The sequence below is a fragment of the Staurois parvus genome, unplaced genomic scaffold, assembly GCF_062004578.1.
Source record: "Staurois parvus isolate SC_StPar_1 unplaced genomic scaffold, SC_StPar_1.0 ptg000209l, whole genome shotgun sequence".
NCBI lineage: Eukaryota > Metazoa > Chordata > Amphibia > Anura > Ranidae > Staurois > Staurois parvus.
This window is the reverse complement of record NW_028318005.1, coordinates 10720592-10741852: the sequence shown is the minus strand read 5'-3', so window position 1 is coordinate 10741852 and position 21261 is coordinate 10720592. Positions and strand designations below refer to the sequence as shown.

Here is a 21261-nt window from a genome sequence, read left to right as displayed (position 1 = left end):
GTACTTGTCTGTTTTTTATACTATGCTTTCATTCTTAAATATATGAAAATCAAAACGTTAGCTGTTTGGAGTGCTGCCTACTATTTATTTATGGAAGTATGATTCCTGGGTCTTTCTTGAGGAAAACCAATCTGTGGTTCTATGGAATTAACCCTTTATGCACTGAGGTTGTGATTTGGATGTGCATTAGGTTACCTTTTGTTTTACACAACCACATGGTTGCCCTTTGCATGGTATAAACTAAGCTAAAGTTCCTGGGAGCCAGGACTCAGGATGTCGAGAACCACAATAAACATGGTCAGGGGGCTGACCCCAGGGATTGACTCCCCATACCTTGATCTGCACTGTGTCTCTATATCGAGGCATATGATGATTCTGTATACTATTCTTATGTTATTTCTGCCTGTCAATATTTTGCCATATGTTGTGCCCATTCTGAAGCCCATCACTCTGAAACAAACTGCCAAGAGACTAACCGGAATCTCCTTGATAATTAACTACCAAATGAGTATTTATTTTAACAGATTTAACAGTTTGACAAGATCAATGTACAGTCATAGGCATAGTTCTCATTATAGCTCAGCCCTAAAATTGATTTGATTTCATTAAAGTGTTACTAAACCCACAACAGTAAAATCAGTCTGTATATGCAGTAAAGCATGCTTGTTATACTCACTGTGGAACCTAAGGGGTTAATCCTCCGCATTGTGTAAAAACGCCCTTTGACCCTTTCTTCTCTGTTCCTCCTCTTTTTCAAGCAACCTGCTCTTATCTCCTGAGAAGACAGACATTTTGCACATGCTCAATTTGGTGTGTATTGCTAGAGAGGTTTTTTTTTTTTTTTGGGAGAGTGCATGTGATCAGCACAGGGCCAATCAGCACAGGTCAGGGGTTTTGCATCCTCCTAGAGCAGAATGAAAACTCCTACAAGCTTTAACATGTGCTCGGCTGGACACTGCTGGAAGTCACAAGACTGCTGTAACTGCTGATGAGAAAAGGTATTTAGCAGTTTATATTCACTAAAATGGTTGCACTTCCATGTGATGTGTACTGTGGAAGACCAGAAATAGTGAATGCAGGGTCCTGGGTTTATTAACACTTACAGGAAACTGTGAATGAATGATGTGGCTATTTGGGCGGAGCCCCACATAGCCTTGCTAATTTTAAAAAGTGACAGCGGGTGCAGGGAGTGGATCCCCTGCCAGATGTCACATGGAGGGAGTGGATGGGGGGAAAGAAGGTGCAGGAGCTGGAACATGCTACATGTTCCACCCTAAAAACTTGACCTATACTAAACTTCTCCTACAAGCTTTAGCTAGTGCTTGGCTGGACACTGATAGAAGTCACAAGACTGCTCTCACTGCTGAGAAAAGGTATTTAGCAGTTTATATTTACTAAAATAATTGCATTTCCATGTTCTGTGTACTGTGGGAGACCGGATATAGTGGATGCGGGGTCCTGGGTTTAGTAACACTTTAATTTGTCTGATTGTGATTTCCAGTGCTGACACGTGTTCTTTGTTTCAGGTACTGGCGCAGGGCCTTGGGAATGCAAGTAAAATTTGCCAACTATGGAAACTACAGATTCTGCTACACATGTTGAGGTAGACCGGGGCCCAAACCATCCATCCTTATGTTACATGGATTTTCTGCCCATAAGGACATGTGGCTGGCTATAGCCAAGGTGAGAGAGGACATTAACCTTGTTTATTGGAATATTTAATTGCTCATAGCTATATATTGGAAGTGAGTTGATTGAAAAAAAAAAAAAACCTGATAAACCATATGTGAAGCAGAAGTGGACCAGTTCCCTATATTCAGGGCTTTATTCATCGTAATGGTACTTGCAGGCCAGTGCCTAGAGTAGCATGGTAAGGGGTGCAGAACCAATCCTCAAAATTAGGAGAGGAGTCCTAAGGCTCAATATAGTTCAAGAAACATTTTTTCCTTCTCCTATTTGGTGCCTAGCTATATGAAGTGCTGGTGACTATACAAAGTTCCAGCAGTTCCTAGTGGTGAAGGAGATTGCCAGCACCCTCATGTCTCTACCATATTTCTGCTGGCTGTCGAGCCAGATAATAGTAGGATTGGGTGTAGAGATGTTGTGTGAGGAAGGGGCCCAGCTCTGACACTACGTAGAGGTGTTGAAGCTCTTCCCTTTTAGAAGAGACCAATTCAGGTGTAGAGGGGTAAATGAAAGCTGCTGCAGTTATATTTCCTTGTGCATAGGACATGAAAACAAGGCTAAGTGACTCCACTATGCAAGAAAACATAGGAACTGGGTGCAGAAAAATGTCAGTCGGTGCTCTGGACTGATGAATCAAAATTTGAAATATTTGGCTGTAGCAGGCAGCAGTTTGCTTGTGAAGAGCTGGAGAGCAGTGCAATGAGTGTCTGCAGGCAACTGTGAAGCATGGTGGAGGATCCTTGCAAGTTTGGGGCTGCCTGTCTGCAAATAGAGTTGGAGAATTGGTCAGGACCAATGGTGTCCTTAATGCTGAAAAATACAAGCAGATACTTCTCTATCATGCCATACCATCGGGGATGCGTATGATTGGCCCCAAATGTATTCTACAGCAGGTCAACAACCCCAGACATACAGCTAATGTCATTAAGAACTACCATCAGTGTAAAGAAGAACAAAGTGTAAAGAGTCCTGGAAGTGATGGTTTGGCCCCCACAGAGCCCTGATCTCAACATCATGGAGTCTGTTTGGGATTACATGAAGAGACAGAAGGATTTGAGGCAGCCTACATCCACAGAAGATCTGAGGTTAGTTCTCCAAGATGTTTGGAACAACCTACCTGCCGAGGTCCTTCAAAAACAAGAGTACAAGTGCACCTATTACTATTATACAGGATTTCTAAAGCACCAACAGTTTTTGCAGCGCTTTGCAAAATTAAGGCAGACATTACAGTTCTAATACAATTTGGTACCAGAAGAAACAGAGGGCCCTTCTTGTTAGAGCGTACAACCTAGAAGAATTGATGCTGTTTTGAAGGCAAAGTGTGGTCACACCAAACTTTTGTTTGGTTTGGATTTCTCTTCTGCTCATTTACTTTCCATTTTGATAAGTGGAACTAACACTTTTTCTGAAATAATTCTTATTTTACAATATTTCTTACACCTGCCTATGACTTATGCACAGTACTGTATATATACTGTATATTGCTGATGTGAATATAGTCCGTTTAGAAATGCTGTTTATTTACAGTTCCTTCCTAAGAACTTGCATCTGATTTGTGTGGATCTACCCGGTCATGAAGGTACCACGCGCTCACCCTTCGATGACTACTCAGTCATCGGACAGGTGAACCGGATACACCAGGTACTTGCTTATACTATGTTATGTCTGTAAATGGAATAGGGTGAATTAACTAATAATGATTGGGGTGGATGGAGGGGGTGTTTCATGTTGTTTTAGGTTATAAGATTTTGGAACATTCTTATATTCTGAGATTATATTTTACTGTTCATCTTGAAAGTAAAAAGGCCATTGTACCCAAAACACATACCGTATTTTTCGCTCCACAAGACGCACTTTTTCCCCCTCAAAAATGGGGGGAAATGTGTGTGCGTCTTATGGAGCGAATATGGAGCGGCTGGCCTGGTATTCCCGCCGCTGCTGTGTCAGAATACCGGGCCGGCCGCTTGGCTCTACTGTGCAGAAGAACCCGCTCCTTGGTCCTACCTGTCCCGCGGTCCAGTGGTGTTCCGCTTTCACCGGCCGTCTTCTCTCCCTCACGCCGGCATCTTCAGTGCCGGCACCCGGCTGTAACAGCTTGCGCTTCACAGCCGGGTGCCCACTGTGCATGCGTGAGAAGCGCTGCACTTTCTGAATGGCCCCATAGTCTTCAGGGACCTATCGCATGTCCCACAATACTACGGGGAGGGAGGGGGGAGGACATCTACACGGAAGTAGTAGTGGGTACCTGTCAAATTCGGGTACCCGCCCCCCCCCCCTCCCCAAAGGTCTGCAGTCTCTGGTCATCTCCTGTACTGTATCCACAGTCTCTGGTCATCTCCTGTACTGTGTCCGCAGTCTCTGGTCATCTCCTGTACTATGTCCGCAGTCTCTGGTCATCTCCTGTACTATGTCCGCAGTCTCTGGTCATCTCCTGTACTATGTCCGCAGTCTCTGGTCATCTCCTGTACTATGTCCGCAGTCTCTGGTCATCTCCTGTACTATGTCCGCAGTCTCTGGTCATCTCCTGTAGTAGGTCCGCAGTCTCTGGTCATCCCCTGTAGTACGTCCGCAGTCTCTGGTCATCTCCTGTAGTACGTCCGCAGTCTTTGGTCATCTCCTGTAGTATATCCGCAGTCTCTGGTCATCTCCTGTAGTATGTCCGCATTCTCTGGTCATCTCCTGTAGTACGTCCGCAGTCTCTGGTCATCTCCTGTAGTACGTCCGCAGTCTCTGGTCATCTCCTGTAGTACGTCTGCAGTCTCTGGTCATCTCCTTTACTATGTTCACAGTCTCTAGTCATCTCCTGTAGTATGTCCGCAGTCTCTGGTCATCTCCTGTAGTATGTCCGCAGTCTCTGGTCATCTCCTTTTACTATGTCCGCAGTCTCTGATCATCTCCTGTACTGTGTCTGCAGTCTCTGGTCATCTCCTGTACTATGTCTGCAGTCCATTGGTTCAGAATATTTTTTTTCTTGTTTTCCTCCTCTGTTTTCCCTCTTCTATGCAAAAACCCATTCCTCTCATCTCAGAAGGTCACTATACTCTATGAGCTGTGAGTTTGTAGTGTATCGCTCCAAACTCTCACAGGACTCCTTTTAGAAATGCAGTCAAAACGCAGTGCAGTTTAATTGCATGTATGTGAACCACCTCCATAGGAACACCTACTATCTGGCCTGTCATGGGAATCTGTGTCCATGAAAATGCATCACTCTTTGTTTAAAAGTTACCATTCTCGGTGGATTGGATTGGTGAATTAAGATGGGCTAACATAAAGTTCTATCCAGGACAAAATGCTGTTCTGGGTATCCTCTTTTGCCTACTTTGGGGCCAGTTACCTAGTTATTTAGTAATGTGATTTCTGTTGAAACTATAACAATTAAATGAGATGATTTTCTCCTTCAACAATATTCACATGAACAAATGTCTAGGTAGGAGGCCCTTTTATTTTACTTTTGGATAGAAGGAGGAAGAGTTAATACCTATCTCAGGTTTATATTGCTGTCTCTGTGTTTTTATTGAAGACTTTTCTCTGGTGACTGCTATTCCAGAGACAAGGTATAATGAGAAAAGTGGTTGTACACTGCCGAAATAAAAAAATGAACAAAGCAAACCATTCTATAGTGTGTACATGCCTCAATCCAAAACACTTAGTGTGATTTCTGTCTCCTTTCTCCTTCCTCTGCTATCTGCACTTCTGACAGTTGATGCCGACTCCAAGGGATCCAGGGGGAAGGGAAGGATGCTCCAGGACACAGCCTGTGATAGACAGCCTCAGCTGTCCATGTTTCCTTATGAGACTGTGATGAGGGGGGTGTCCATTCCACAGCTGTTCCCTCTGTGCTGTGGAGCGTGACATCAAAGCCCCCCAACTTCTGACAATCAGAAATTCTGTGTAAAGTGTATACTTTAGAAGGCTGTACAAGACAGAGGGCTGCAGATAAACAGGTACAGCTTACATATCATCTCTGTGTATCATCTGAGGCTATTCTCTTCTCTGGGTATATGTAAGGGTTTACAACCATTTTCAACTTGAAAGAAGACAGCAGTAAAAAATCTGACATAGATTGTAATCCTTCTTCAGTCTATTTAAAACTAAAATGTAAGGCATGGACGAGAGCTACTCTTTAAGAGATGCAAACTTAGGCTTGAAATGCGAAACGTACTTCATACTGAACCCTACATGAGCTGAAGTTTATTTTGTAGGATTCATTTGAAGATCATCACATGCAATGCCTAACTAATGTAATTATTTGGTCAGAATTCTCCCCTGATGACAGCAGTGCTCACAGCTATGAATTAGTTTGTGGCTTTCTAAAATATTATCATCTGATGTGATATTTAAAAACAGAGGACTGGTGAGCCCCTAAGCTCTGCTCAACCTTGAAGCCAGCTTCAACACAACTACGTAACTGTTCCATAAATGTATTTGTGAATGTAAATCTGATGTGAGGAAGAACAACAAAATCACATTAACAGCACTCTGATAAATTGCTCTTGCTGATAAACACGTCACATTCTCTTCTACAGATCTGCCACTGCTCCCTAATTCTTCCCAGATTAAAATCTTCCCTGTCATGCCACGTCTAAGATGATTACATTCCATCTGCTTCATCTTTCACTTAATAGAATCAAAAAGCTCAGGCAAAGTTGTGATGAATTTAACAAAACACATCCTCGTGAATTAATGTCATAATTATCATTTCATCTTTGAATGTACTACCATTGTAACCTAATTACCTGAAAATGTTACTAATTCAAAGGTATGCTCCAAGCCATCAAGATTTACCTCTTAATTTAGAAAATACAGCTCAGAAGTACTTCTTTTATTGCCTACATTTGGCATTCATTTTGTCCAGCTAGCTACCATGTTTATGAAATCCCTTTGAATGTCAGTATTCATGTTTTGTTAAAAACCCAAAATCTGATCACTCAGAACATCAGGCCAAGTGTTTCCTGGCTCTGGGCACCACCCTCTGTAGTTCTAAAGCTTAATGAGAAAATTGGACGACCAAATGTCTGATTTTTCATAAAAGCGCAAATCATGATGTAGTCGGAATGGTATTGACTTGTGAGAAAATGCTAGCCTGACAAAGGAAAAAGTAGGCAAATGTAGCTACGTACTAGTAGAAGAGGAAGTGTAGGGTCCTTCTTTGCTTCTGATCACGCTCATTTTTTTTCTATTCAATTATTTCCATATGATTACTGTACACATTAAATGAAAATCGGACATTGTGTTTACGTACAATAAAAGTTTTATAGCTTGCACCCTCAGTTTTTGTTGTCCGAAAAGTCGGAATTGGCTATTGAAAGCACAATACTAACTATCAGATAATTGGCGATTGTTCCTCGTACGGAAATTGACACAAAATTTTCTTATCGTGTGCATGGGTCATTAGAAAAGGATTTCAAGGATTAATGTTATGCAACCAACTTCCAAAAAGAGAATAAAAATTTGGCTTCTAGATAGTGCTCACACAATCGACCACACTGTATTGTTTATGGGTAACGTAAGTAAAGCTGACAGGTACACTTTAAAGCAATTGTTGTTTGTCAATGGGAAATGGTGAATGAAAATGTTTCCAAAATCTTCATGGGTTATTCCTCTCTGACAGATCATTTTTAATGCACTTTTACATGTACTTAACATAAATTAAGAGCCTTGATCAGCTCCCACTCTGCCTTTTTTTCTTTACCTCCTATTCCATGAGCAGCAAACACTCTGCCTTCTCTCTCATCTCTTTCCTGATTCATAATCTGCTCCCATTTGGTCTATTTTCTTTTTCCTGATCCATGATCAGCTCCCACTTTGCCTTCCCTCCCCCCCCCCCCCCCCAGTCCATGATCAGCTCCCATCTTCCATCTTTGTCTTCCCCAGTCAAAGATTGACTCCAGCTCTTTCACCTTCCTCTTCCTCCCCAAATCTATAATCAGCTCCCACTCTGTTTCCTCTGCTTTCCTCAGAAAGTCCATGATCAGCTTCCACTTTGCCTCATTTCTTTTTTTCCCCATATTCCTTTCTTTACTCCTACCTCTGCCCTTTCTTCCTGGTCTATGAAAAGCTGCCACTCTGTCTCCCCTCTTTTTCCTGGCTCTGGAATGGCTTACGCACTTCGGCAATAAGCCTTAGTCATGGCTATGACTAAGGCTTATTGCCAAAATGCGTAAGCCATTTTATATGCACATTTTACTTGTTCAATAAAGTTTATTATTCGGGAAGACGAGTGCCAGCTATACCAATCTTAATCATTCAGTTGCATCTCTGCTGGGAAAACACACAGAGCCAGAGCACCGACATTCCACCTTTTGTGGGGATTATTTCTTGGCATAGCACCTACTTCTTAACATGCTCAGCTCTTACTCTGCCTCCTCTCATTTTTATCTAGTCCATAATGAGCTCTCACTCTGCCTCCTCTCTTATTCCCATGGTCCACAGTAAGCTCCCACTCTGCCTCTCCACCGTCCTCAATAAGCTCCCAATCTGCCTCCAGCCATCCTCAATAAGCTCCCAATCTGCCTCCAGCCATCCTCAATAAGCTCCCACTCTGCCTCCTCTCTCTTTCCCTCTGTTCACAATAAGCTCTCACTCTGCTTCCGCTCTCTTTCCTGCTTCCTCAATAAGCTCCCACTCTGCTCCTCTCTCTTTCCCACTGTTCCCAATAAGCTCCCACTCTTCCTCCTCTCTTTAGTCTCCAATCTATGATAAGCTCTTTCTCTTCCTCTTCATCTTTCCTCCTGGTTAAAGATCAGCTCCTACTCTGCCTTCTATGTCTTCTCCCCGTGTTCTGTGTTTGGCTACTCCTCTTTTCTACCTGTACCATTTGTCTGCCTCTTATAGAGTCTCATCCATGTTCTTCAACTGCTGCTACTTACAATTGTGTTGTTCTGTGGTGTCGGAGCCTCCCCCAGAAAACTACCGGCAAAACCGATTTGCATTAAGCTAATGTGTCATATTTAGGATAACACGTTTTCTTCCTTGACAGTTTGTTGAGAGCATAAACCTGAACAAGAGGCCTTTCCATCTTGTTGGTACATCGATGGGTGGTAGTGTGGCCGGGGTATACGCTGCTCAGTATCCAAAAGACATTGGCAGTTTGACTCTAATTTGTCCTGCAGGTAAGTCCCAATAATCACATGTTTACCACTTCTGGGCTGGATCAGTTGTGCTTTCCTGTGATGTATGAATGTAACCCTTAATCATGTTATTATGTAAAGTATCAATTGGAATGTCAGATACGTATATGACCTACAGGCTGACAGGCTATTGTCGACTTTGTAGGCACATGTTAATAAAAATAACAGGGTGTACTTAATAGAAAAGTATAAGTATTTCATAATTATTTAGCATTTCAAGTTGTTTTTCTAAATTATGAAATAAATATATAATTTTAAATCCCCCCCCCCCCCCCCAACAAAAAAAAATAGTGTAGCTATATTACAAAAACTGTTAATTATGTTTTTACAGATCCTCATAGGCATAAAAATGATTATATAACCACCACTTGTTCCTAAATGTTATCTCACTGCTTGCTTTCTGATGCCTTTACTTTACCTTCACTATTCACCACCCAAATCCTAGAGGTACCAGCATTTCAACTCTGTAGATCAGAGCACTGTGACACGAAAAGGACTTTCTTATGTACTTAAGCATGCAGCCAAGCAAAGGGGTGTGTTTGCCTGCACAGGACTGTGCATCTGCATGCAGGCAGTCCCTTTCATGTCAACTGGGATGCAGCAGCTGAACAGACACAGCCACTGCGCCCAATTTGACATCCATGCGGGTGCAGATGTGTATCCCAGAATGCAGACAGTGTGAGTTCAGGGACACACACCCAAATGCACCAGCACCCACACTGATGTACAATAGGTATTAGTGGCTGTGTCCAGGCAGCCACTGCATCCCAATAGATATTATTTTATTTATTTATTTCAGATACTTGGATAGCGCCGTCAATTTATGCAGCGCTTTACATATATGTTGTACATTCACATCAGTCCCTAACCCTCAAGGGGTGTACAGTCTAAGGTCCCTAACTTACATTCATTCATACACATACTAGGGAAAATTTAGACAGGATCCAATTAACCTGCCAGGATGTCTTTGGAGTGTAGGAGGAAACCGGAGTACCCGAAAGAAACCCACGCAGGCACAGGGAGAACATGCAAACTCCAGGCAGGTGGTGACATGGTTGGGATTCAAACCAATGACCTTAGTACTGCCAGGCGGAAGTGCTAACTGTAGCAATCGTGCGCACAAATATGGACGCGGACGTCCATGTTGCTAAAGATCCTCCATCTTGTGTCATTCTCACTACAAAACCAGCCCCCTCCCTTTCTGTTGAGTGGCAGGTGGTCTGGTGTGGCTGAGTTCAGGAGTGCACAGGGCACAGCTGGATACCCTTCATGGTTGTAAACCCAATTAGCTGATGCCAGGGTGTCTGTCCCACTCCTTGCTCTGAAGCTGATCGTAAAGCTATAAACCCGTCAGTCACTGGACTTCAAAAGCATTCCGGGATAGCAGTAAAACATCTCATTTGGAGACCATACACTTTCATAATTTCTCGTAAGAAATACGTACAAGAATACAAAGCATATATTCAGAGAGGTCAAGTCACCTGATACCTTACACCCCTAGATTTCGTCTACCCGGGAGCAGAAAGCTATATCTCTTTAACCGTCACAGCCAGATATGTCATATCTGGTGTCTGGACGTTCAGAATATCATTCTGAATATTATCTTGCCAGTGGCTAGGCTGCTGCATGCACCTATAGAAGGTTATTGACCATGATATAAACTGAGAGGGATTTGGTCATAGCCTGAGTTCCCCGCCTAAACACCCCTCCCCAAATGAGGCAATTGGTTCTCTGCTTTAAGGAGACACCCTGCTGGGTTCCTAGAAAAAGGCTGGTATGCCTGGGGAAAAAGATGAAGAGATTTCTTCACATCAGGAACCAACTTTGGGAGAAACGGTACCCTCTTGCTCAGGACCCTTGAATCTGCTGAAACCCATTAGTCTGGCAAGTATTCTACCTCTCTAAACTTCTCTGCTGTGTTATTGCTCTCTGTATATATATATATATATGTATATATATATATATATATATATATATATATATATATATATATATATATGCTACAGCTTTTTCTGTAAATATTTTTATTGCACCATTTTGACCTTTTTAGTAATAAATCCTATTTTCTGAAAAGTGTTTAACTGTTTCTAAAGCTCTTTAATGCAAACCAAGAATCCCTGTCTCTGAAGAGCGCTACTGTGTGATTTAAACTTCTGCATACATCTGCCTGCGGTGGCAGTGTGTATACAGATGCTTATTCAAACATCATAGTGTTACTACTAAGATTGGCCAGTTTCCTCCTACTCTGTACAAAAAGGCGGTGGTGGCAGTGTGAAGGATTAATTGCGTAATTAACCTGACCCAGTAACAATCGCTCTCAGGCTGCGGCACATGGATTGTGGTCCAGTGAGCTGGAAAATCTTTGTGCAGGTTGTAGCTGAGCGTGGCATTGTTACGCACGTGACAGCGCGGTTTTAGATTGGCTAGTCCTTCAGTCACAAGTTGGTGAGAAGGGCTGGGGGTCTGACGCCGCTGTGCTGCCCATAAATTGGGCTGCCTGCATACAGATGGACAGAACACCTATGCATCCCGTGTCCATAGCTTGTGTTATAAACTTTATTTATATTTGAGAATGAGCTACAGAATGCTTATGAGCAAGGAGTGTGTGTGGGGAATGGGGGACTGGGAAGAGGCAATATCGAGTGTTTTTTTTTTTTTTTTTTTTTTTTTCTTTTGGAAGCCGGCTGAAGTTCAGCTTTAAGGATTTTTTAATGACTGCAGAATTTGATTTATTATGAGGTTTTTATATCTACCTGTAAATCTGCTTTTCAAATTATTCTTTAAAGTGACCTTGTCGACACAGGACTCATTTTATAGAATTCTAAACAAGCATGTTAATACAAGAGTCACTATACCTTTTCAGTGGCCCATTTGTTAAAACGCTGCCAGTTCCAGGTGTGTGAAATACCTGTTCCCTGACCGCATGCTGTGGATTTCCCGTCGTCTCATACATCACTACAGGACATATGAGTTGACAGGAAGAACCACAGCTTGTGGGGAACCAGGTATTCCACCCATCTGACCGGTCAAATACCTGCAGTGCCAAGTAACTAGCATAGAAACGGCTTTTCAACAAATGGGTCTACCCAAAGTACAGTGATTTCCTTCAGCAGGTATGTAATTCTATATAAGTGAGTCTGTGCTGATGGTGTCACTTTAACCCCCAAGTAAGCCAATATTAGTCAAATTAATGCACGTTTAACCAAAAAAAGTCAATACTGTATATGACAGTTTTTTTTGGTTTTTATTACTCCGCGGGGTAATGAATCTCTGCGAGTTGGTGCTGACCGAACCTGATGAAATAAAAGGCTATCTAAGGCTGGCCATTCATTACTCAGAAAAAAACTGAGCTGGTTTCCCCATCCACACAGTCGAGGTGAATGGAAAAATCCTCCCCTTGTGTCTTTGTAATCTGACAGCTGACTCTCCCTTCATCAGAATACACTGATCAGTGCTGCAGCCCATTGGCAGCATGGCTGATCAAGCAGGGAATTTCCAACAATCTCGTTTATGAAAAGTCAATCGATAGATCGACTTCTCCTGAACAGGAATTGCCATACATGTATTGAAATGTGGCCATTTCTTGTTTATTTTTCTTGTCTTTTTTAATTCTCAATGATTAGGTCTACAGTATCCGACAGAAAGCAAATTCCTGAAACAGCTACAGGACTTAAAAGAATCTGGAGAAGAAAATCCAAAAATCCCCCTCATTCCATCCACTGCAGAAGAGATGGAGCAGATGATGAAACTGTGCTCGTATGTCCGCTTTAAGATTCCACAGCAGGTAAATGGTGCTGACTACACAGAACTGGGGGACATTTATTGAGTAAATTGGTGACACATATAATATTTATTTATTTATTTCAGGTACTTATATAGCGCCGTCAATTTACACAGCGCTTTACATACAAATATTGTACATTCACATCAGTCCCTAACCCTCAAGGGGTGTACAATCTAAGGTCCCTAACTTACATTCATACATACACATATTAGGGCCAATTTAGACAGGAGCCAATTAACCTACCAGCATGTCTTTTGGAGTGTGGGAGGAAACCGGAGTACCCGGAGGAAACCCACGCAGGCACAGGGAGAACATGCAAACTCCAGGCAGGTGGTGCCGTGGCTGGGATTTGAACCATTGACCCTAGTACTGCCAGGAGGAAGTGCTAACCATTTAGCCACTGTGCCCGTATAGCCCGTATAGACTCAGATCAGGTTGCCTCTCATTTAGCCTGTGCAATAGTTTTATTTGCGGACCTCCACTGCACCAATGAAACTGGGAAAACATCTGAGACAGATTTACAAATTCAGATTTATCACTGTAGACAAGACAGTTTTTTATTCTAAACAGACGCAACTTTGGGATAAGCAAATATTGTCTAAACACAAGTGATCAGGTCTATTGGGTCCCTCCTGCACACGTACAGCACAGCAGTGATGACACTGCTACTTTTAATAAGGTAATAACTGGGTTTGCAAAAGCATTTGAGGAACACAAAGTGCATTTATATTCTTTGTGACTATTGAGTACAATATTTAAAGCAATTCTAAAGGGTTTTTTTTTTTTGTAAAATAACAAACATGTCTGTACTTACCTGCTGTGTGCAGTGGTTTTGCACACAGCAGCCTGGATCCTCCTCATCTTGGGTCCCCTACAGGCTCTCATGGCTCCTCCTGTCTGTCGGGTGCCCCCACAGCAAGCAGCTTGCTATGGGGACACCCGCTGCTCCGTGTGTCCAATCACACACGGAGCTACCCTCTCCTCATTGGCTGACTTGCCGTGATTGACAGCAACAGGAGCCAATGGCTCCCGCTTGCTGTCTCAGCCAATAAGGAGGCAGAGACTCAGGACAGCCGAGGCTGTCATTCACATTGCTGGATTGCAAGGCTCAGGTAAGTATTGAGAGGGCTGGGGGGGGGGCGGGGGGGGCTGCTGCACGAAAAACCTTCAGGTAAAAAAACCTTCAGCCTTTACAATCACTTTAAAGCTGAAGTTTAATCTAGTAGTTTTGGCCTTTTCTGGCACCTCCTTTTCCCCCCTCAGCAACATTTTTATTTGCACCATTTTGCACCGACGTAACACAAATATGTGGCCTCACAGAACTGGGCTTTTTAGGGTGGGGTCGCATATTTGCACACCTGTCTTTGTGCTGAGAGCGCACCGCACTGAGAGCACCGGGTCCCATTCTAATGATCGGGACTCGGGACTCTCGATTCTGGGTCACATGATCGCTGTGATAGCCTCTGATTGGCTATCACAGTGATCAGTCACTGTACAGCACGGCCCCCTTGTTTTTTCTCTCTCTATGAATGGAGGATAGAGATACATTGTATCTCTAACTCCTGGCATAGAGGGAAAAAAATGTTTGTAAAATAAAAAAAAATATAAATAAATATTAAAAAATAAAAGAAAAAATACCTAGATCAAGGTTTGATCTAGTTCAGTGCCAGGGTTAGTGTTTGGGTCAAGGTCAGGGTCAAAGGTCAGGATTAGTGTTAATGTCAGTGTCTGTGTGTTTTAGGTAAAAAAAAAAAAGACAAAAACAAAATGTGCGCTATTGTTTCTTGGCTGTACTACGGCTACAAACAACAAATAACAAACACATATATGGTATCGCTGCGATCGTCAAGAGCTGGAGAATTTCTTTTGGGTTGTTCTTTGGTGGTAGGTTATGGTAGTAGCAAGAAACACACTGCTAAATAAAAAAAAAGTATTTTTTTTTTTTACTATTTTGGGCCAGTTTTCCTTTGATAATAAAAAAAAAATCAGGAGATCTCCATTACCATTTACCACCAAATGAAAGCCCAATTTGTCCTGAAAAAAACAAGGTATAATTCACCTGGATGTACAAAGTAGTTGTGATGATATGTACAGCTTTACTAACACATGTCAACGTTGCAAAATTGTGCTTAGGCATTTAGATTTGTTTTACCCTTAGGCGTGAAGGGGTTAAGAAACTCTTTTAAATAAAACATTTCTGTTTTCATTACATATCTTATTTTAGACCCAGTGACATGACTGGTCTCTGTGTATCTCTATGCAATCTGGCAGATCATGACAGGTGGGAGGGGCTGACAGGGTGCAGGCATAGCTTCCTGAAAACAGGAAGCGGTGCTAATGCCTGCATGTGATGCTGAGCCTCATTGACTGAAAAACTTGAAATCCAATAAGGGGTGGGCTAAGGACAGGCAGGCTGAGGAAAAAAGTGCTAGGTGATGCTTGATGTCCTCCAGCCAGAAAATGAAGCTGACTTGATACGACTTGCTGCAGCTTCTAGTGCACATGTGGAAAGCTCACAGTGTGCAGTAAAATCAGAATAAGTAATTCTCAGTACAGGAGAACCTGTTTACAATAGCTACATGAATCTGTTGCCCGCACCAACATTTGTGTGGAGTCACATCAGAATTTTAAAGAACACCTTAGACACTTTTATGAATTCCCCTAATAGACTTTGCAATGAGAACTTTATGTATTGCCCAGAGACAGTAATTGAACCATCCACTGTCCAAATGTAATGTTCCTGGTTTGAATCTGATTAGTTGTTCCCCAGACATAACAGACATATTGATAAATGAGACCCATCAAAGCACCTGGTGGCAAGAAAGTTTTTCAAGCATCATTTTTATTTATGACAGTCCAGGAAACGCTGTTGTTTGTTAGATTTGACCACGTGACGTTTTTTTCAGATCTGCTGCTGATAAAATCTCTCTTCGTATGGGTAGACCGAGCTAATGTTCATTTCATAATACAGCATAATCTGAGCTATTTTCAGCCTGGTCTGCACAGATGGCAGTGGGTAGCAGGGATTGACAGTGAGAACCATGTGTGCGTCTGGGGGCTCTCAGCTAGTGCCTCAGCCATAATACATAACTCTGGTCTATCTGAGTAGAAAGGAGGCACACTGTATCTAGGAAACCTGGTCATTTCCTTATCTGGAACTTTTCTGTATGGGAAATTCCTATAGGAAACATAGAAGTTACACCTTTTACATTTAGTGTTACTAAACCCACAACAGTAAAATCAGTCTGTATATGCAGTAAAGCATGCTTGTTATACTCACTGTGGAACCTAAGGGGTTAATCCTCTGCATTGTATAAAAACGCTGTTTGATCCTGACTTTGATCCTCCCCTTGATCCTCCCCTTCTTCCAGTCTCCCCCTCTTATCTCCTGATAAGACATATGGTGTGGAGACACTCTGCACATGTTCAGTTTGGTGCGTATTGCTAGAGAGGTTTTTATTTTTTCTTTTGAGAGTGCATGTGATCAGCACAGGGCCAATCAACACTGTCCAGACAGAGGTCAGGAGTTCTGCATCCTCCTAGAGCAAAATGAAAACTACAAGCTTTAACATGTGTTCGGCTGGACACTGCTAGAAGTTTGCTCTAACTGCTGATGAGAAAAGGTATTTAGCAGTTTATATTTACTAAAATAAATAATTGCACTTCCATGTTCTGTGTACTGTGGGAGACCAGAAATAGTGAATGCGGGGTCCTGGGTTTAGTAACATTTAAAGGGCCATTCCACTGAAATGTGATATTTTGGTTAGGGCTGGACCCAATGAGCCACTCTTTTCTAAAATGTCATGAAAATGATACTCCAGCAGTGAAACTTCCCTGTCATAATTCCGAACCTAAAGCAGAACTTAAACTGAAAATGTTTTTTAAAGGCTAAGTTCACCTTTACATAAAAATAATAAATGCAAATTTTTTTTGCAGGTAAAAAATGTGCATTATTTTTTTTTTAAATGGGACATGGTTTATAAAACTGGGAGCTGATCGCAGGTGCCGTGCCAGGCTGCTGCACACACTGTGCAGCTCTGTTGCCCGTACCTCTGTATGCAGTGTGAATGAACTATGGGCATGCTGATCAGCAAGCACACAGTTCATTTAAACTGCAAAGATGTCTGCCACAGTGGGTGACAGTACTTGTAGTTTATTCAGTCACAGGAAACTGTGAATGAATGATATGGTTGTGTGAGCGCAGCCCTGCACAGCCGTGCTACATTTAAAAAGTGACAGCAGGTGCAGGGAGTGGATCCTCTGTCTGATGTCACATGGAGGGAGAGGATCGGGGGAAAGAAGGTGCAGGAGATGGAACGTTCTACATGTTCCACCCTAAAAACTTGACCTATAATTAATTAATATTCATATAAAAGCAAACAACACCCATCCAACTATGTCTCCATGCTTTATTTTGTTGAGAAATTGCTCTGAAAAATACCCCCCAGCATTTCTAGCTGTAGCTATCATCAGTAAGGGCAGATGATTCATGGAGCAGCATTTAGTTCTTGGAATCCTTTGCTCAGGTGTGAATTCAGGAGGGTGTGCTTAGTTGAGAAATTCATTGCTTCCCTCCTCCAGATGAATAATATAATGGCAATGAAGACTCTTGGGATTCATGAAATGATTTTTGCCTAGGCCAGGAACCAGGAAGCAACTGAAGACGTTAAAAAAAAAAGTTTAAAATGAGTAAACATGATATACCTTCCTATCTATTTACTATTGCTAGCAGAAAAAGGATTAAAAATAGTTCATGTGGATTGAGAGAGTCTAGTTCCACTTTGAAGGTATAATCCACATCAGTGATATGTGTGGCACTACCCCATAAGGAGCCACTGAGTTTTCTGGTCCCCTATAGCTGCACAGCTAGGCAAAACACATTTTTCAACTTCCATTCAGAGTCAGTATCTAGTCCTTTGGGCTTGTTTTTGTTGTTTTATTTCACGTAAACAACTTGGATAATGTCTAGGGGTATATGGCAGGGCTCAAAACTACTAGCCAGGCCTTAAGAGTTACTCGCCACCAGTTGCCTTACCAAACCCCTACCTTGCCCCGCTCCTAATTCCGTCCCTAAACATGCCCCCATAAATTATCTCATGAAATTACACTGTTAAATGTTTTATGCAGAATTAAGGTACAAAAATAGGTGTCCCCCTTTACATAGGTGTCCCCATCAGAGTCTCCCTTTACATCGGGTGTCCCCATCAGAGCCCCCCGTTACATCAGGTGTCCCTATCAGTGTCCTCCTTTACATCAGGTGTCCCCCTTTACATCGGGTGTCCCCATCAGAGTCCCCCTTTACATCGGGTGTCCCCATCAGAGTCCCTCTTTACATTGGGTGTCCCATCAGAGCCCCCCTTTACATCAGGTGTCTCCAAATGGTAAGCATCCACTTACATGAGGGACGATTCTGATCTGCAGGCTCAGTTGTATTCCTGTTTGCTACCTTGCCAGCCCATTATTACACATCCAGCTGGCAGCTCTTTGTCTTGGCTTTCTCCTCTCCTGCTCTTGCTGCTGGGGGGAGACATAATAAAACAAGACTGGGCTGGGGATGGAGCAGAGTCTCAGAGGAGTGAAGTCCCTAGGCGGGGGAGAGCACTCTTTTCCCGCAGGGAGCCGCCACACAGCCAGTGCACAATCAGGAACCCACAAGAGCATTGAGTCCCGTACCGACATGCAGGAAATACAAGCAGATGGAGGGCTTAGGCGGAGTTGTGGGGGAGAAGGGAGAGAGAGCAAAACATTGGGGGAGGAAGAGGCACCGGAGGAATGTCAGCAGCCGCTCCTATCCTGGTGCCCTAAGTGGACACACTCGCCCCACATTATTTTCACTTGCCAAATGCGAGCAGGTGAGTGATAATTTTGGGCCCTGGTATATGGGACGCCAAATTTGACTTAAAAACAGCAACTCTGATGACAAACTTCCTATTTTATGTACAAAAAGGATGGATCCTGGACTCTACTCCCTCCAAAGTGACTTTTGTCTCTTAATGGATCAGTTACAAAGTCTCTTTAAAGGAGCACTTGGTTCCCTTTAAGTAAATCTCTTCAGACCCCAGCTGGAAACTACCCACCCACCTGGCTGCCTTGAAGAGTATCTCAGAGCAAGGAATTCCATGTATGGCACCTGGCAGCCCTCTCCCTTGTATCCTATGGTTTTGCATAAGACTGCTTGTTCAGGCCTTGTAACTGTGCTAGTCCTACATGCTGAACAAGGTACCCTCTGGATAGGACTTGTGGTGCAGGTCCCAGTTCCCTGTAGTCCCTTCCCAGGCTATACGAAAGCATCTCAACAATCCATCTTTCATCCAACTCCCAGACTCCTGCTGCTAGCAAGGCTCTTCCATACTTATGGGTCTGTCTGCCACACTGCCAGGCCTCCTGCCTGGGGTTGGCCAGACTCCCATGGATATGCAGATCTCAGTCTCCACCCCTCCGCCCAGTAGCTTGAAGAATATCCTGGAAGACTCCAGAACCTTGGGGATGTACTAGAGACCTGACCAGTAGAGTCCTCTAGCCTGACCTAAAGTAACACAATCAGACTTGCTTACTTCACTACTGTGAGCCAAACTGAATTTAATTCTCTAGCACCCATAGGGGGCACTACATATGTATTTTAGTTAGGGCCAGAACCTGATGGCGATATGTTTTGAATATTACAACAATGGAACCTCCATGCCTTAATTTCCAGCTCCCAGAAGTATAGTTGTACACCTGTAGCTGTTTGCTCTAATTTGAATACCTCCAAATATGTCACTGATGCCTGGTGCAGGGATGAGTTGTGAGGATGGCAAAGTAGCCCTGGATTTCTTTTAAAGGAACATTGAATTATGTTAAACTTGTCTGCTTAAAAGCAGGACTTTTATTTTGCACAGATACATAGCAAGCAGTTTCCCATGATATTAGGGCCCATTCACACTAGAGCAGTGATTTGACATTTTTCAAATTGGAAGAATGCCAGTCATCACTAGGGCACATAGAAAATATGTGGGTATTGTAGTCAACAATAGACATATTATTGGCATTCAGAAATAAATACATATATTATTAAACCATGAAAAGCCAATGGCATTATCTGTAGCCCTCAGAAAATAACCTTAATTGTTGTGAGATAAAAAGAGAATATTTCCAAGAAATTAATCCAGCTGAGAAAATGTGAAGATCACAGGATAATAGGATGTATTGCTGCGCCAAGTGTGTAGATCTATCCACCAATTATAGGGGAACAATATCAGATGTACACAAAGAGACTAAAATAAAGGTGAAGGATTTTGTTTCAAGGCTAGCATTCCAGCAATTCCAGAGTTAACTCACTGTGTTTATTTCAAAGCTTCCTACAAAATGCCCTCTATCAAGTATTTAGGAGAGACAGACAGTTTGTCCAATAATGTTACCTAGGTTTGTACCCCTGAGGAAGAGGCTTCTGGGTAAACATCATTGTTATATACTTGATCCACTGCATCAGACACTAGGAGTTTCATTATAGGTTAGTCCAGTGGTTCTTAACCTTGAGATCAGGGCCCAGTAAATGTAGCCAAAACTATGACTGGGAATACAAAACATGTATTGAAAGTCTGGAAGGGTCTGGATGGGGCTGGTTGTCACTGTGGATGGGAATTCTGGAGTTGGTAGGGGGACTCTTCAGCAGACTTGGTGGCCGTGATGGGGATGAGGTTTCGGGAGGAAGCTGGGGGGCACTGTGGGACACTGATGTGGTATGAGGGCACTCTGAAGGTCTGGAAGCTCTACAGCAGGCTGTGGGCACTGTGGGAGGCTAGTTGGCACTGTGGGAGGTTGGGGGGCACTGTGGAGGCTGAGGGCTCATAGTAGGCTTGAAGGCACTGTGGGCCACTATGGGCAGTTAGGTGGCACTATGGAAGCTGGGAGGCACTGTAGGAGGTTAAGGGATCCAAAGCTGACTGGAGGCTTGGGAGAAAGGAAGGAAGGGCCCAGCAGTGGGCCGCAGCCATGTCCTGTGGTTGAGAACAACTGAGTTAGACAGTATGTGAAAAAGATGACTGAAGGGTTTGGTGGTTTTCATATGTGCTTTGATTTTTAGCTTCTTAAAACAGATGCAGTTAATTTTGCTGGGGAGCATTGGCAGTCCTTGCAAACATTTCCGTCTCCTGAAATCTTTGTACAAATAAACTGTACCTTGCCACTATATATTTGGCACTACTGCTTATGATGCATGTGATTTTACCCCAAACCTCGTTGTGATCTATAATCTTCAGCAATTGACCTAACCTACGTTTTCATCTGAAAATCTAAACCTTTACCTAATCCTTATTCCAATTTTGCCAAAAGTTCTAATCCATCCTAATCCTTTTTTGTGCACAAAAAAGATGATAATTTTCCCAGGGCTGTGTTACCATACCTTTTTCTCTTGTGTCTTGTTGGAGGGGGCAATTGGTAGTAGAACAGGGCTTTGTTTCCCGCCATTTTGAGGGCTGTGATCTTATGACTGGTGTGGGATGGGGATATTCAGGAAGCAGCAACAGAGGTGGAGGAAGCACAGATCAGCAGAATGAGGGAAGCAGAAGCAGGGAGATCCTTGCACTGTAGATCCTCTGGTTTCCTACAGCTTTCTCTCCAGTAGGCCATCAGGTGAACAATGAGGGAGCAGTAGTGACATCACCAAACTCAATTCAAATATAA

General features: G+C 42.9%; 1 protein-coding gene across 1 annotated transcript in view; it reads left to right on the top strand.

The window, feature by feature from the left end:
• Positions 1-21261, top strand: part of LOC149461159 (monoacylglycerol lipase abhd6-A-like) — a 29838-nt gene that overhangs the window by 1429 nt on the left and 7148 nt on the right. Inside the window, 4 exon segments of the mRNA XM_089678765.1 lie at positions 1527-1683; positions 3214-3327; positions 8666-8798; positions 12440-12600. Coding sequence (XP_089534891.1) covers positions 1527-1683; positions 3214-3327; positions 8666-8798; positions 12440-12600 — 565 coding nt within the window.